This window comes from Indicator indicator, chromosome 13 (genome assembly GCF_027791375.1).
Source record: "Indicator indicator isolate 239-I01 chromosome 13, UM_Iind_1.1, whole genome shotgun sequence".
Lineage (NCBI taxonomy): Eukaryota > Metazoa > Chordata > Aves > Piciformes > Indicatoridae > Indicator > Indicator indicator.
The window spans coordinates 1,160,982-1,178,293 of record NC_072022.1 but is presented as its reverse complement, the minus strand read 5'-3'; the positions used below and the strand labels follow the sequence as shown (position 1 = coordinate 1,178,293).

The following is a 17,312-nucleotide window of genomic DNA, read 5'->3' as shown; positions in this document are numbered from 1 at the left end:
AACCTGAAATTGTCTCCACTGGGAGCAGAAATAGGACAACATAGTGCACTTCACAAAAACCTCCTAACTTGTACTTAGCAGACAATTCTGCCTGAAAGATGTCTGCGACCAAAATATCAATCCTGAGTCAACCTCCCACTTATTTTATCAGTTTATAACAGATTCTTCCGTCTCAACAAAGCTCTGGATTATCCTATTGCTCACAGAGTAATATAGCAGAGGAAAAGTTACCATGTTTACTTAGAGCACATAATTATCCCTCATTCTTAATATAAAGTGACTTTGTAATAAGAATCATGTTATACAGAAAATTTGTATGGATTTTTCCCTCTATACTCTTCACACAAAATATTTTTGTCTCTATTTGTTTTGCAGAAGAGCCTTTCAGGTAAATCAACAGAATATTTTAATGTAAATAGCTACTAATTCAAAGCAGGAAAAACAAATATTTATGCTTAACATTTATGTCTATCTCTGCTGAATTAAGCATTTCCAAGGCATTTCTAAAAGCCTGTTTGACTTTATAAATTTTTATTAAAATGTAATTAAATGTTCCATGAATGTCAAGTATATAAAATATAGACAGACTTACAAGAAAAAAAAAAAATAAAAAGCCCAACAAACTTATAAGAGCTACACATAGTCAGGTCTTGCTTGTTCCTCAGAATAATCTGATCCGTTGTCAAGTGCAGTATGGCAAATACAGATCTTTTTGATGGCACAAGCAGGCTTGGTGTAACCCTACAGTCTTACTTTCTAATGGCACAGCATTAATTCTTGGTCCAAATAGCAACAATGATGCATAATACAGAAACGTACAAGCAACTAACTGGGCAAGCAGCTTAATTCTAGATTTCTGTCCACTACAGGGCAAACAGAGCTGTTTTCATATTACAAAGAGCCAACTATTAGCACAACATAAACTGTAAAAAAAAAAAAATCCATCCAGTTTCCTTGAAAGCCAAACAAGAAGCACATGGAAGAGAGCTGAGGATTCTGATTAGCAGGGAATTAGTCCAAAACAGAATTGAATTAATTCTTTCCACAATAATGTACATAAAACCTGCAGATTTCTGCAAGCATATTTGATGACTTGGTAGCATGGAAAAAAAAAAATCTAACAATTACAGGAGAATTGCCACATCAATATCAAATATGAACAATCAACAAGTTTTCTCCTGTAGCTTAGAGTATTCTGAAAGCAATTAATGCTTTTTTATTTTTTTTTGGGGGGGGAGTAATTTTATAAATAATTCAGGAAATTTTAACCTGTACCTTACTCCTCCATGCAAATTATCTTACCAATTTCATGTAGTTAGGTAGCAGTATAATGAAAATATATAATCTTCACTCAAATTCCCAGTGTCTCCATAACTAAAGCTTATCTTTTCTCAAGCCAGTCCACTTGATTCTGAAAACAGTGGTGACTATTCAGAACACTCAAATTTAGGCAGCTAGAGAGGCTACCTTTGCCACTCAGCCCATGGAGCTGTTTCCAAAGTCCCATTGTCAAAAGAGTGGTTAAATTTAAAATACTACAAAGAATTCATCCACTTAATACAGAACTCTCAGACTTCACATAGAGATGAATCAGCTATTTCCAAATCACTGAACAAAATCCCTATGTGCTAGTCTAGTGTCAGTGACAAAGCACGCAATCAGTGAAGATACTGAGAGATTCTCCAGACATCCAGAATAAGGCTAGGTATTTCTAATTGTGTCCTTCTTCTGTTTTGGGGTTGCTTTTTCATTTTAAAATGCAATAGATTTTGTATAAATTAATATTTTGGGGCAGGATAGGGGTTTATATCCTTTTGGAACTTTGACACAATTCACTTGGGAATGTATTTTACGTACTACGGTGTCATTTTACTTGTACAGTTTTAGATGGCATTTTTAAACAGTAACCCAAGACAGTGAACACTTAGATGACATTTGGGTGTCACTGCAACACAAGTATGATGTCTTTCAAAAGAAAGGCTTGCATTATTTGACAGGGAACAAAGGAATATCCCATCTTTCTTTAGATTATTGCATCATTATGCATATGAATATATGAATTTGATATAATAATTGCACAGTAGTAATTGAGTTATTTCATTGTCTGTGTCTCCATTAGTTCAATAACATTATCACTGAAGTTCGTTCATCCCTCTCCTAATTTGCAAAATTAAACAGATAATAAAAATGAGTAATAGTGACAGCTTGGTACAAGACTATCACTCAAAAAAATACAGTAAGTTTTTGGCAGCCACTGAAGAAACTTAGCATAAAATTCCTGTCCATGAAATATAAAACGTTCAGTGAAAAATGCAATTTTAGATTAGGCAACACTGTTCACACAGTTCTTCAAACCTGGTCAGCAGTTTTGGACTAGAAGACTCTATATCTTTGGTTTGTTTATGGCTAAATCTTTAAAATTAACTAAATTAAAAAAAAATAAACCAGCAAAACACACTAAGCATAATTAGATAAAACAAAAATTTTTTTTCAACCCCCACACTCAAAATATGACTCAGTTCCCTCAAGAGCAGGTATGAAGCTAGTCTGAACAACTCTGAGAACTAAACTTGTGACTAAAATGGAAATGCTATTTTTTTTCCTTCTGCTTTTAATTGTAAAAGATAAAAAGTAACAAATCAAGTCATAGTCCCAGTGGTAAGATTACAAAGGTTGTTTGGTTTTGGTTGTTTGGTTTGAGGGGTATATATATATATATAAACACACATACACACTCATGTCTTAGTTTTGTGTTCTGCGGGATTTTTGTTCTTGCTGGGTTTTCGTTTGGATTTTTGGTTGGTTGTTTTTTAACTTCTGCTCTACTGTCGCTAAATATTCTGTAATATCTGAAGATCAAAGGAATATAAAAAAAAATCCAAAAGGTAATAAAACAAATTCTTTCAGAAAGCTGTTTATAATTAAAAGTAAATTAATATCTTGCAATTAACCTGAAACAAAGACAGATGTCCAACAGCACAACCAGTTTGAATCCCTACCAGTCTTTTTTACAGCCTCTCCTCTGAAAATTTGTTCACAACAATTAACCAGAAAATTAAGTCCCACTGAGAGATTAAGTCCCCATATGAATTGAGGGCAGGCAATCTAGCTTCTTAAAGTATTATTCAGCTATTTATTTAAAGACTTCATTTTAAATATTTTAGCATGTCTAACTATCAACTGCATATATCATAAGCTGTTATGTAAAAATACTGCAAGGTCTGATATTAGTGTCTCTTTTTGATGCACTCTTAAAAAACACTGAGAGAGTGACAAATGAAAGTACTTGATATATGCTGTCAGGGTTCACAAGGGACACGTGGCCTTTCATGACTATTATGTGATTACAGTCAACACAAAACTGCTATACAAGATAATACAATCTGGACATGAACCACTGCCAAGGTGTTCATGCAATACAGTCTGCTCATTTTGCCATAAGAATGAACTGTATGAGCCAGTCTGCTGCCAGCTATCTTCAGTGTACTTTCTTCTCAATTTTATATGTGCAAAAGACACAAAGAACATTTACGGCTCAGCAGCCATAGGAGGAAGTTAAACAATGGGTGTTAGGAATTTTTATTTATCACAAATGTTTTGTAGGTCTCCATTTTTATTTGTATTCTACATAGCCATAGTAGTTAAGAGTGGAAAGAACACTTTACATAAAGGATCATTTTCAAGAGTGATTTATTTTAAAATAAAAGTATCACTTCAGTACAAAGTTTAAACTAAAGAGTGAAATGTGCTCTTTTCTCAGTCAGTTGAGAATAAATAGGCAGATGAAGAATATTGCCAGCTCGCTTCAGCTAGGTCACTGCTACAGAGATCCTGTTTCCTTTCCCTTACCAAGTGGTCTTGTCATTGCCACACAGACATTCTTTTCAAATCCATAGAAAGCAAGCACACTATCTTCCTGAAAGAGCATTACAACAAGCTCAAGTGTCCTCCCACCCATCACCTTGAGGAGCCTGGCTTCATCTTCTCAATAGCTTCCTCACAGGTGCTAGGCAGCTACTGCTTTATTTCCCCCTAAATTGTCTGTTTTCCAGGATGAACAAGCCCAGTTCCCTCAGCTTCTTGCCATGGGCAAGCACTGCAGCCACCTGATCTTTCTCACTATGATGATTTTATAAAAACAGGTCTATTTGCTTCTGTGGATTAATATTTAGGCACTATTTTGCAGATCATGGCTAAATTGTGATTACTACAGCCATGATCTGACATCCATTTTGTATCTGTTCCTTGACTTTCATGTTATACTAATTCTGCACAGCACAGTTACAGAATTTATTTCATCCAAGAGAGATGGAATAAACAGAATAGCCTATAATGAACCAAAGACTGAAAATAGAAAAATAACAAAAAAGAAAAGCAAGTCTGATCTCAAGTGTCTAGTTATGTACTGTATTTTACCTGCAAAGGCCAATTCCCTGAAGTAGGTACATAATCTGTGTAACAGAATACCTAATGGGAGAAGAATTTATTTTGTTTTTCAAACCATGTGTCTTTTACACAGACCGTAAATGCAAGATGCAACACCACAACAAATAATAGAGGCTAATAATTTAGGAAAAAAAGGTAACTTACACCTTCTTTTTCTCAAGCTCCTTCTCATGCCTAGCGTATGAAGAGTAAAGGTAATTGTGTAACAGCTGAAATAAGGATCCTGACAACAGAACATATCAGATGTACTTGACTATGTCTGGTATTTCCATGTGCTGTAGATACATCAAAGCCATTCAGCCTCTCTGGATTAGCAGATATCTGAAAATGTCAGCAATTAATTTTTTTCAAGTCCCTTGAAGCCTGTTATAACTAAATTCCAGCAATGTAATCCCAGCAAAACCTAGATGTTATATTAGCCCTGTTGTTCTTAATATGTCTCCCTAGAAAACCCAGCAAATCCTTGCAATATTTCCTTCAACTTCTCCTTGCTGCCTCACTGTGTCTCAGTGGGATACAGACCATTCACAACATCTTAATGACATTACTCTATGCCTGAAACGCAATTAAGAAAATACTTGGTTCTTTACATCATGTGCTAGGTTTTTATCATAAATACCTGGATATTTTATCACTTGATATTAAATCTGTAACAGTCAAGATCAAACACAGATCTTTCAATCACAAACATATCTATCTTATTCCACATTTTAATGGAAAAAGGGACACATTTCATTTCTTCTTCACAAATCAGAACCCCAAAACTAAACACTCAATAAATTGTTTGTTTTTTTTTTAATTTTGAGAAATAACCTTAAACATATCTACACAATGCATCCTGTGTCAACTGCATTCATTCCTTTTGTAAGAACACATTTTCCTGACTCTTTGTCCCACTCCACTATGCACCAGTATTTTCCCTTCATGTCTTGTCTCCAACTCTGCAATATCTCAAGTAATGCATCTGCCTTACTGGTTCAGAGCTGGTGTGACAGCCATAGAGATAGAGCTGTGTAATCATATTGATGTACATCTCTAACAGGACTGTTAGCTCAGATTCAACATCCACACTAATCCACTTGGGACCTACTACAAACATACTACATACTATACTATATCATAAAAGATTATAGAACAGAAAGTAGTGACAGCTAAGCATTGCAAATCTTCCCTGGTGTTGCAAAATGGAGGCTATGCTCAGTGCTGCATAGTCAGTGACACAAAAGCACTTAGGAGATTTTTTTTTTTAATATATATATAGTCTAAACACACAGAAGAGAGTGTGGAGGGCAACCTTGACCAAGTGAACAAATTGGTTTGATCCAATTTACACAGCCAGAAGCAGGCGAATTGAGTAGAAAATCGATGTCCTAAAATATCTGTCCAGAGTCTGAATTTTTTATATCCTCCTTCCCCTTTTGCTTCACAAAAGTAGTACCACATGCATTTTTTAGGCTGGCCTAGTCAGTAAAGGAAGCAACAGTGCTTACAGGCTATTGAAAGAATTTATTCTAGTCCAGAAATAAAACTTCTGAGCTGTGAGTGGAAAGTACCAGGTTTAAAAGAAACTAGTGTTTCTCTACTATTCTTTCCAGATAATAATTGTTGATCAATAAAGGGACTTTAGTTACCTATTTAGGCTGTTAATTTAAAATATTTTTAATATTCAGAAACCATCTCAAGCAAGTGATAGGTCTCTGCTGCCTTACACAAACTCATGTAGTTTCATTCTGAGGAATACATCTCAACACATTTTCCCAATTTAGCATATTGATGTTTTTTTTAAAGCAAACTGGATCCCCTAGTGCCAATTTTGTTGCAGTAAACCTCTAAGTGGTAAAATTTCAAGTCCACTTGTCATGTTACCAACGCTTCTTGGTACTACAAATTATTTTTCCTGTCTGCATAAATAATATTGATGCATTTAAAAACCATTTTTGAAAATTCATCATCCCTCACCTAAGAATATGACAACACAGAAACACACACAAAGAAGGAAATATTTAACTGAGGGAGATAGATGTAATTGAACTAATGGATATACCATGGAAAGAAAGTGTGAAGATTGATATTAGAGTGGAAGTTGTACTCTCTGACTCAGAATAACTGTTTATTCCTTCACTTGGGCCCTCTGATGACTTCTTTCAGCCCTCTCTCTAAGAGTCCTTTACGTTACTGTAGAACTGAAAGCAAAAATGGCCACGGATTTTGAATCCTCAGGTTGACACGCTCTTGGAAAGCAAAAATACACATTCATCACTTCTTGTATACCAAATAACAAAGAGAAACAAATAATGTAATAAATAAAAACGAAACAGGCGTATCATTCTTGTTTGTTTCAGTCTCTTCACTGTCCAGCTTCATGCTTTTGAGTTATGCTTGCTGCAGTAATTTTTCAAATAATTTCATTTATATAAATAAAAATTTAAAAATGCTCATTTGTACCTGAAATAATAGGAACTTAAGTGATTATGATATTCACTGCAAACACAATGACAAAGAGGTCTATCTATAGCAGGGTTTTATTAAATTTTTCACCTGCTTAAACATATTTGGCAAGCATGGATTTTAAGATCTGAGCTTGTTCAAACCTAAGGCAGCCCTCAAAACATCACTTACAGTAAGAGATATTAAGAGACTCATTCCTCATCCTTTTTATCCCAAAAAAGAGGATTCAGAGGCAACTATTTATTTACCTGAATTACACATGCTGCGAATCAGCATGAGACTGCTACTACCAAATAGTAGTTCTACTTCTAAATAAAATTTTAAGTTTGCTGACAAATCTGCCATGTGAATTTGGGAGTGTAATCAGATCACAAATGTCCCACTTTAAAGTGCTTGAAGTCACTTCATATCACAGAAGGGAAAATCCTACATATATACCATGCTATCCTTCTTGTAACACTCAGAATTTAAACTCAGCTGAGGAAACATCTCTGATTCTGGAGAGCTACTGAAGTGTGTTGGATCCATGCTTAACCAGATAGATTTTAAAAACAAAACCAAAAAAGTACTTCAAGAAAATAAATTGCATTCTACAGCTTTTAAAATGTTTTGTTGACAATAAAAATGTAATGGAAATAAACTGCAAATTCAGGTATACTGCTTACAGTGCAAAATATAAATTAATATAACTGAATAATCATATTGCTTGGTATCATTCTCTGCAGCTATATCTGTGCAGCCCACATGGTGGGCAGCCAGTGCAAATCACTACAGTATCAGTGAGTTCAGTTCTAATGATTCAACACTTATCAACTCTTAGAAATGTCTCTAAAGAGGCATTTATCAGCAAAGCTTTCCACAGCCTGTGTTATCTTCACCAGAGTTTGGTGGGGTACAGCACAGAGAATTTTATTGATTAAGAAATGTTCACAAATCAAAAATGACTACTGAAGCTTTCATTTCAGTATTTTTTTAATAAATAGACAAGTGATACTTTGAATGGCTTTGAAATTCCATTTCTGAAGCATTAGCAACAGCATTTAGAAAAAAAAAATTGGTTGTTCCTGGATACTTCGCTTTGCATGGATGTTTTTTACAGATCCACAGTTTTTCCAAACATCAAGTCTTATAAAGAAAAACATTCAAAACAGTTCCAATTTATTTCACATAAATATATTCCACAAGTAGTCTAAAAGCCCAAGTGAATACCATCAAACCATAATTACTTTGTTACTTTACTTACTTTCTAGTTTAAAGTAATTTAGCATATTTAGGTGTAATAACGTTTACCTCAATGTTCTCATACACTACTGGGTTTGTCTGCCGGAAGCAACTTACATTCACCGTCCATGCGTTAAAGTCTTATTTGCCTCCTAAGCTTTTACTTGTGAAATGACAGACCGCTCAGCAGCTACTAAAAGTTCTGTTAGAACAGTGTGAAATCTTGAACCTTTAGTCTTTCAAGACACTTAATGTTGCCTAGTTTGATTTCACCACTGTCGAAATGATGAAGGCAATCAAACTTTATTGGTAAAAACTTCAAGAACAATAAAAACCCCAAACATACTCTCAAGCCACTCATCTCTGAACTTCAAGGACTAACCAACAGAGATCACTGTCAGAGTAATTTTTTGGGTACATTCTTAATTTGAAACTTGAGCATTTATCACTCTAATTTTACTGGATGACAAGCAGTGTCCCTTAGGTCAAAATCAGCAACCCTGGAACTGATTGTTCTATTTCTATTCTAACTTTGGTTATGACTACCATGAAAAGATTCTTTTTTGTCTGTTTATAGGCTACAGGTGACTTATTACCAACAATTTCATTACTCCACGGCTTCAATTACAGTTCATATTTTTTGATCATGCATAATATTTAACACTGGTGAATTATGGGCATCATAAACTGACAGGATATTTGAAGTCTGGCTGACTGAGAGTTAAAAAAAAAATATATCAGAGTCATAATTTTAAAAATATTTTCCATATTTTCAGTGATGTACCAAGAAGATTCTTTCTGTTATTAACATCACTGTTTATCAATAAAAATAAACAAACAAGAAGGCTAGACAGCTTCACAGTTTGAAGCAGATAAATGGGATTTTGTGTTCAGCCCATTGGTGTAAGTGGACTGACAACTACTGGATTTGCTGTGGTGCAGCTGAGGATACATGCTCCTCTGAACTGCTAAAATAACAAAGATGATTTGGAAGAGTCTGTGGAAGTAGTTCAGGGAATATTCAGACATTCTTCTTGGCTGGTTTTCTTGTCTCCCCATCTTTTACAATGGCTTTAGCACAGCCAAAATGTAGTTAGAGACTGGGACTCCATCTGTAAAGGAAGCTGGTTTGCAACTGCTTCAGAGATAGAGAATACTTGCCTGTTTGGAGTCATGAATACACGTGAAGACACAGCAGACCTCTTTTAAAAGGCTATCAAGAGCATAAAAGCAGTTGAAGACCTAATGAGCCCAAATCATGTGGTAAAATTATCTAGACATTGCACTCATAGGGAAGTGTATTGGCTTAAAAATGGTGCAGCCATGCTCTTCAATTTTAAGCTGATAAGGGCATTCATCATCTCACTGATGTGCAAGTTGCTTCCTACTTCCCTGCTTCATGTCTGCATCAGCAACACAAGAGTAGATTAAGCTTCCCCCACCCCTGTGCTGTTTGAGATGAGCACAGTGGTTTTTGGGAGTAATGTAAAAGGCTGTTGCTGAAAAAAAGAATGAGAATAATCTGCTCTGCCTAGCCACAGTGGATAGGACAAAAACTAATGGGCTAAAACTGCAGTACAGAAAGTTCAGGTTAAGCATCATGAAAACCAGTTAGTATGGTGAAGCGTGGAATGGATTACCCAGGGAAGCTTTGTATCTCTGTCACTACAGATCTTTAAGATTAGGACAGAAAACTATTTATCAAGGATGACACAGGTATAATGGGTCCTGCCTTGGGCAGAAGGATGGACTGGAGACATCCTAAAATTCCTTTCAGATCTATTTTTTGCACATTGCTGATGAAACGGAGTTGCTGTTAATAAAATGCAGACAGATGTCCTTTCCAAATAGCTTTCCAAAATCCTGAGGCATTTTGTGAGGGCTTCTTGCTATCACAGAAAGAGAACATTTTCAATTTGATTTAGCTGATCTCACCATGTTTCTAGCCAAACCACTCCTAAGTTGGAAAGTCACTGATTGTGATTTCCAGCCTCACAACCAACATGTGTTAGCTGACTGTATTTTATGGCTGACCCAACAGATTGGTGCAACTCTGATTAAAATTAGAAGCCTTATTTTGGGTGGGTTTTATTACATTTTTTAATAGAGAGATTGGATAGAATGGATTTCCCCAAACCAAATAATAAGTAAGCCCATAGTGCATGTACACAATACTGAGTGAAGAGAAGGACACAAGGCATGACTTTTGTTTCTACAGGTCCCCCAGTTTCTTCATGGTTTGGGGGTTTTGGTTTTGCTGTTTGGTTTTTGGTTGTTGTTTTGGTGTTTCTGGTTTACTGGTTGGCTTTGTTGTTATGTTGGGTTTTTGTTTTGTTTTGTTTGTTTGTTGTTTTCCTGTGATACTCTGTAAAAGGCTCCAGGCTGCTGTGGCAAGTCCAGTTATTTTAAAGATCAGTCGTAGATGGAAAGCACTTGGCAACGTAATGATAATCCATTGAACTTACTCATGTTGCCCCTGGTTTTTATAGGACTCCATAGGAGATGAGACTCAATGCCCATGATTAACAAACATCCCCTTCAGGTCAGAAACTGAAAAACTGAAGTTTGGAAAACTACTCATATTATTTCTCACACTTCATGATGGTATTTTCATGCTTTTCTTAGAAACTAGGGGTTTGAAAAATGTACTTGCATGAAAAAGAGAAAGTTAATTTGTTCATATGATAATCACAATAAATCTATAAAATAAAGAGACACCAAAGACCATTCATAGCCATCTTGTGGAAGTCTTCATGCTCCAGTTATGAAATAGGCTGATCACATTTGACAGCCAGCATTTTCACATTTAGACCCTCCAGTCTCTCGTTAGTCCTCCCACAGACTGGTTTGGAGGGTAAGCACGCAAATGATTCCTTTTCCTCCTGTCAGCACCCATGATTTTAAGCATTAGACAGAGGTGAGAAAAAAAAGTGCAGATTATAGTAATTTTCTCTTGTGACCCATCCTTGAATAGGCATTTGATGTGCAACATGATGTGTGTACTACTAGAAGGGGCTGACAAGACAGTTAAAGACTTACCTTAGCAGCTATGAAGATGAAAAAAAGGAAAGGTATTAGGGACAATGTGAAAGTGTTCAGAAGAGAAAAAAATACCTTCATAGTTTAGAATAGATCTATGCACAAATAACATTTAAACTGGGGAAAAACAAACAAAAAAAACCTCAAGAATTTGAGAATGGATACTGATGGCAGAGAAGGTCGTTGATGAATAGCAAACACATCTTAATAACTTAGTTCTGCTTTGTGTGCTTAGTAACAAAGTTGTTATTAGGTGAAAGATTGTTTGCTTAGGTGCACCTCTTTTCAGTTTTCTCCTACTAATTAGATCAAAGAAATTAAATGTTCTATAAAAGACCTATAATAAAATTAATGATACTACAAAGTCAAATAAAGTTACATTATATTAAAGCAGAAATTGAAAACAGAAATAGGAAAATAGTCTGATAATTTAATAAGATGAGAGTCTTAAAATAAAAGTACATAGAGGTGTTTCCAAACAGGTCAAGAATCCAGTCCCTTCAAATGAATTAAGTGTTCAATAAATATTATATTATTATGTCTGGAGTATAGACAATGACGCCAAATGTACAATATCACATGGAAATGAATTAATACCAGGGAAAACACACCAAATATTTTCCCTCCTAGACCTCATAACACTTCCTAAAAATCATTAAATGAAGTAACAAAATTAAAACTACTGTACAATCTAATTTTCATCACAAAAGCCAGTCTGCCTGTGTAAGTTCAGTATTTCAAAGAATGATTTTACTACAAGCAGAGCAAATCACTAATTCATGAAAAACATGTTGATTGTCACAGTATAAAAATTGAAAAAGATCATCAGGCTAGAAAATCCCCAGCCAAAGAATTGTGAAAGTATCGGTAGAAACAGCATAGGTGGTTAACGTCCCTGTAAGGATTCCAAGGGAATACAAGTTAAAGAAGCGAATATGAGATAGAACATTCATCGAATCATAGAATGGCTTGAGATGGAAGGGACCTTGAAGATCATCTGGTTCCAAGCCCCTGCCATGGGCAGAGACATCTCCCAGTAGACCAGGTTGCTCAAAGCCTCATCCAGCCTCATCTTAAACACTTCCAGGGATGAGGTGTCCACAACTTCTCTGAGCAATCTGTTCCAGTGTCTCACCAGTCTCACAGTAAAGAACTTCTTCCTAATGTCCGTAACTACTTCCTAACATCCATTTATAAAGATAGAAAAATTCTGCCAAAATGAAAAGGGCACCTTTTCACTAGGAACCAATTTTTATTCCTAAGAAACTGTACTTGAAGATTTCATTGATAGGTTTAGTTTAACAAGGATTTTGTCTTAGTACACATGACACTATTCCACAAAGATTAGGAAGAACAAATTGCAGATATATGTGGATGTCACCACTATAATTAAAAAGTGTACTGAAATACATTACAGATAACTGTTTATCATTCAAAGCCTCATCCCAAAAATATAGTCAGTTCTTGGATGCATTTATAAAAAAATTTGGAAACAAGTACTTTTTTTATTTCCTTCAAATGCTAGAAACTGAGTTGAGGGCTCCTTATCCTGAGCATCTTTGTATTAAGTACACTTGTTCTGATTAGAATTAGTTACCTCTCAGTTAGAAGCTGCCTACTTATCTATGAATGGACATTGATTAGGCCTCCATTAGCAAGTAACTCGGTACCATAGGAACTGATCAGCAGGCAGAGGTCTTTCATGCTGAGGTTGCTGTATCCATACATATATGACATTTTATGCTTTCATCTCTCACTAAACTTAGCTGAGTCCCCTCTGCTGAACATCCCCAGTACACATACGGTTGAAGAAGAAAAGTGTTCTGTGCAACCAAGAACCATGAGACACCATGAGTGACAAACCAATATTGATATTAAAATGAAGTTAAATATAGAAAAAACATTTTGTAAACCCCTGTTTTGCAGAGAAGGAGTTTACGACAGATTACGCTTTTGGGGAAAATGGGTAGTAACAACTGATCTTCACTACTTCTTTTCCTTATAAAGGATGAACATTCTTTAACAACTATAACCTAACAACTGCATCTTTTTAGGACCTTCAGAGCAACTCTCAAGCCTTAACATTTTCCCTTTCCTTCAAAAAATATTTTCCGTGAAACTGGGAATTGAAGAGAAAACTTGCTTGACATACAGAAGCCCTATTTTCTACTATCATAGAACACTCAGAGAAAAAAAGCTTTAAAAGCTACATTAAATTTTCTGTACAAGTCTTGACAGTTATAAAGCACTAACAGACTAACAGAATATTTGAGCAACTTTAAATATTTGTCACATAGTTTGTCCATAGCCAGGGAGTGGAACAGGAAGAGAGAAAGCAGGGACTGTTACCACCGAACAACATTAACTGTGTATTATTACTTTAGGCAATTGTAACAATTCATTTCTATGAAAGGAAATTGAAATGTAATTATAAAATTCTTATGTTTTCATTTTAAAACACATAGATAGTGGAAGGCTGCTGTATTATGCTGTTTATAATCGTTTCATGGCAAATGAGCAAACACATTCATTGTAAAAGACAACATTTCTCAAGGTCTGTAGACCAGTGGCCCTGTCCTGAGTATTCAGATGCAGCCTCTAAACACATCCTTCAGATTACATTATCTCTGCACTGCAAATGTTTCCTTTACAAATGCTAATAATTTCATAATGCAATCCATAAGCTCAAATGCTGCTGCTATTGTATGTTCCTACCTGCAAAGGGAACAGGTGCATCTTTATCCAAAGCAACAAGCGGAGGATCCAAAATTACAGTGTCATTGTTTTCAGTTATGATTCCATGGTACGAAGTCTCAATCCAGGGCTTATGTTTGTTCACTAGAAAGAAAGAGTATGCCTAATTAATTTCATTTGCAATTTACATCCATTTAGCTCATTTTGTCTTTAAACAGAAATTATTTAACATATGTCCAATATTAATGTTACTTCTCAAAAGCCACTAAGAAGACCACAATGTACTTTATAAACATTCAAATATTAAAGGAAAGTGATATGCCTATTGTACTGCAACTCACTGATGAGAAAACCAACACTTACAGACATCCTTCCAATTAAGACACCAAAATAAAAAGCCAGCTTCCAAAATATTTTTTTCATGTGTTCCCAACTGTCAATCATCATTAGGATCAGATACTTTTGCTGTCAGTTGCCAAACTCTGGATATAGAGAACCGGTCCAGAAAAATAACTCTTGCCAAGACACAAAGGTATATAGAAGAGCAGGTGAGAAAATTGGACTTTCACTCAACATTTAATATTTTTCAGAAGATGTCTCAAATTACTTTTGTGCTCTGTGCATTGCAGACAAACCCCAAACTGCTACATTTTAATCACTTTGATAAAATCCAGTGTCTCTTTTTGGTTTGTCCAGCTTTAGTTATGCTAAAGCTGTGTATGATATTTGAAGTTTTTCTGAACAATCTGTCCTTCAAATACAGCAGTTGAGTAGTAGGAGATCTGGTCCTGAAGTACATAGAAAGATCACACAAAAAGACACTTTTAAAGTAGGGGATGTACCACATGTCACCACACAGACTTACACCTGAACTTAGATGTGAATCACACCAACCACTTCCGTGATGGTTTGAAACTGTCTTTTTAATTTTTCTTCGCAAAGTTCAAGCAGAGAAAGCGAAAGAGTGCAAATAAGTCACTATTGAGTGTAAGAAAGCAAAATAATGATTGTTCTAAACACTTCCATTGGATAGATAGCAATGTTTAAGAACCACTACTCAAAAGAAAGCTGGGGCAGTCTGCAGTCAGGGCAACTTGCTGGGCTGTCTGGCTGCTGTTTCTTCTTCTCTTCTGGCAGGAGATAATACACTGACCTTGGCGAGCTAAGTTAACAGCCTTTTTGCTTTTAGCTAACTCTGCTTTCTGCCAGGGGTTCTGGGGGGGAGGCCCCTTGGGAAAGGTCCCCTTTGGGGGGAAGCAAAGGGAGCTTGGTTGTGCTTTTCTGTTGATTGTATCACAGCATCTCCATGGTGGTTTTGCCCATAGTTGCAGGAGCTAACCAGTGGGAAAATTAAAGTGAGAATGTCAGGGAAAGGTGAAAAGGAAAACAGGGAACTCGCATTTCTTCAGCTTGTAATGACTGTGCAGCCAGAGAACAGATTGGCAAGTTGATGTAATAGGAGTAGGGCCAAAAGTCTTGTCCATGTTGAAATATGAGAAGTGATGGATGCAATTTCAAAGCTGTGTACAGCATTTGGGATTCCAGTCTGTAGGGCAGTGTTCTGTATCTGCTATTTCAGTATGTGATTTGCCTGAACATCCAGACACATAAATATGCTCCTCTGGTATGACTCACAGGCTTTGATTGGCACACACTACACAGAACGAAAGATATCTCTTGATTGAAGGCAGATACAATTTAACAACAATGAACTAGTAAATAGGAATCTGTATGAAAGGAGAACTCCTTATGCAACTAAACATTGAAGTATCAAATCTAGCTTTTCCTTCCTCCTCATTCTGTAAATTGTCTGAATTCTCAAAAAAAAAAACCCCAAACCACAGAAAACCAAACCACCAACCCCCCCAAAAAAGACTACACCAAAAAACTCACAAACAACAAAAAATAAATGTCTTTCCTCCTATGACAGATTCTGCAGAACAGTTTTGATGACATCTTTGCTTAAGAAACAGCTTCAGTATATAGTGACTGCAATTCCACTAGCCTTATCTTTTTCCATTGGTGTGCCATGAGCAATAGCAACAGTCAAATGAGTGACAGCAACATAATTCCTTAAATTATGGTGGAGTGGAAAGAGAAGAAAGTACATGAGGAACATGTTCTACAATATAGCCTTAGAACTTAGAAATTGATATTAGGAAGAAGAAAGGAACAATAAAAGGACAAATTATTTGCAAGCTCTTATGAAATATATCTGTAAAGGAAAATTCTGACTAAAGAAAACTTTGAATAACCTGTGTTGTAGGACTTTTACAAATAATGGAAACCACCCATAGTCTTTGGGAGTAAAAACCAATTCTTTTCCATCAGAGGATCTGGAAATACTTTCACCTAGTTAAAATTATTCATCCTTTTACATTGTTTTAGACACTCATTTTAAAATATGAAATCTCTAATACTGAGATCAGTAGCTGGTCCAGCTAGGGAGTTGTTTATATTTTCTCTGCTAAAGGTTGCTGAAGCGTTAACACAAAACTCACTAGTCTGTAGGCCTTCATAAGATATAAGAGCACCTTCAAGTATAACACGATTAATGAATACTTTATATTTCTTCCTCCAAGATGAAGTGGCAGCTACAAAAATTTAGGCTGTCTCAAATCTGTGTTTATCCACACGTCAACACCACTCTCAAATGATATTTCCCCACCCCAAAGCAGTAACTTTCAAATAAACATAAAGTTAAAAATGAATTCCAAAGTGGTTTGTCCTGTCTTATTCTAGCTACTGACAAAAATGTCAAGATGTTTGAGTAGTACTTGTTTAAAATACAAATTATATATTATTCTATTTGTGCCTTCTTTAAGACCATGATATTTTTCGTCTCATCTACTCTCCTTACTTTTATAATATTAATGTATTGAAACAAAAACATCACCAGCAACTCAGCCACTAATTCCTCTACATTAGAGCAAGACCAGAACCTCAGAACATGACTTCCTGTAACTTAAGTAATAATTCCTTCTACAATTCATTTTTTTAGTCCTGGCTTACACATAATTATTTTTATTATTGCAGAAAAATAAATCTGTTACAGACAGACTAAGAGGCATTCATATCCAGGCTGCATTCTTGTTTAGTGGATTAATTTGTGGTTTAGACAACATATATGGAGAATAGTGGTAGAAAATTACAGAAATCCCATGAGCTGAGTAAGGTTTTAAATAGCTTTACCTTTCTGACAAATATCCAAGAGATATCTGAAAAAATTTTCTTTTATTGACTGTGATTGGTTAGAACCTAAAGATCCTTATGTAAATATACTTTTTTTTCCAAAGCACATTTTGTTTAAAATGTCCCCTAAACTACAATAAAATTGCAATTCTTTTCTCAGCTATATCAAAACCAATGAAGTTGTAGGTCATGTTTCCAAAGACAGAGTAATGCCACACTGCACTTATTTAAGCACCAGAACAAAGAAATTTTATCCTGTTGTCTACTTCACG

At 35.5% G+C, this 17,312-nt stretch overlaps 1 protein-coding gene across 1 annotated transcript in view; it reads right to left on the bottom strand.

The window, feature by feature from the left end:
• Nucleotides 1-17,312, bottom strand: part of CLSTN2 (calsyntenin 2) — a 216,624-nt gene that overhangs the window by 195,449 nt on the left and 3,863 nt on the right. Inside the window, exon 4 of the mRNA XM_054386167.1 lies at nt 13,870-13,992. Within this exon, the coding sequence (XP_054242142.1) occupies nt 13,870-13,992 (123 nt within the window). The remainder of the gene's footprint in view (nt 1-13,869; nt 13,993-17,312) is intronic.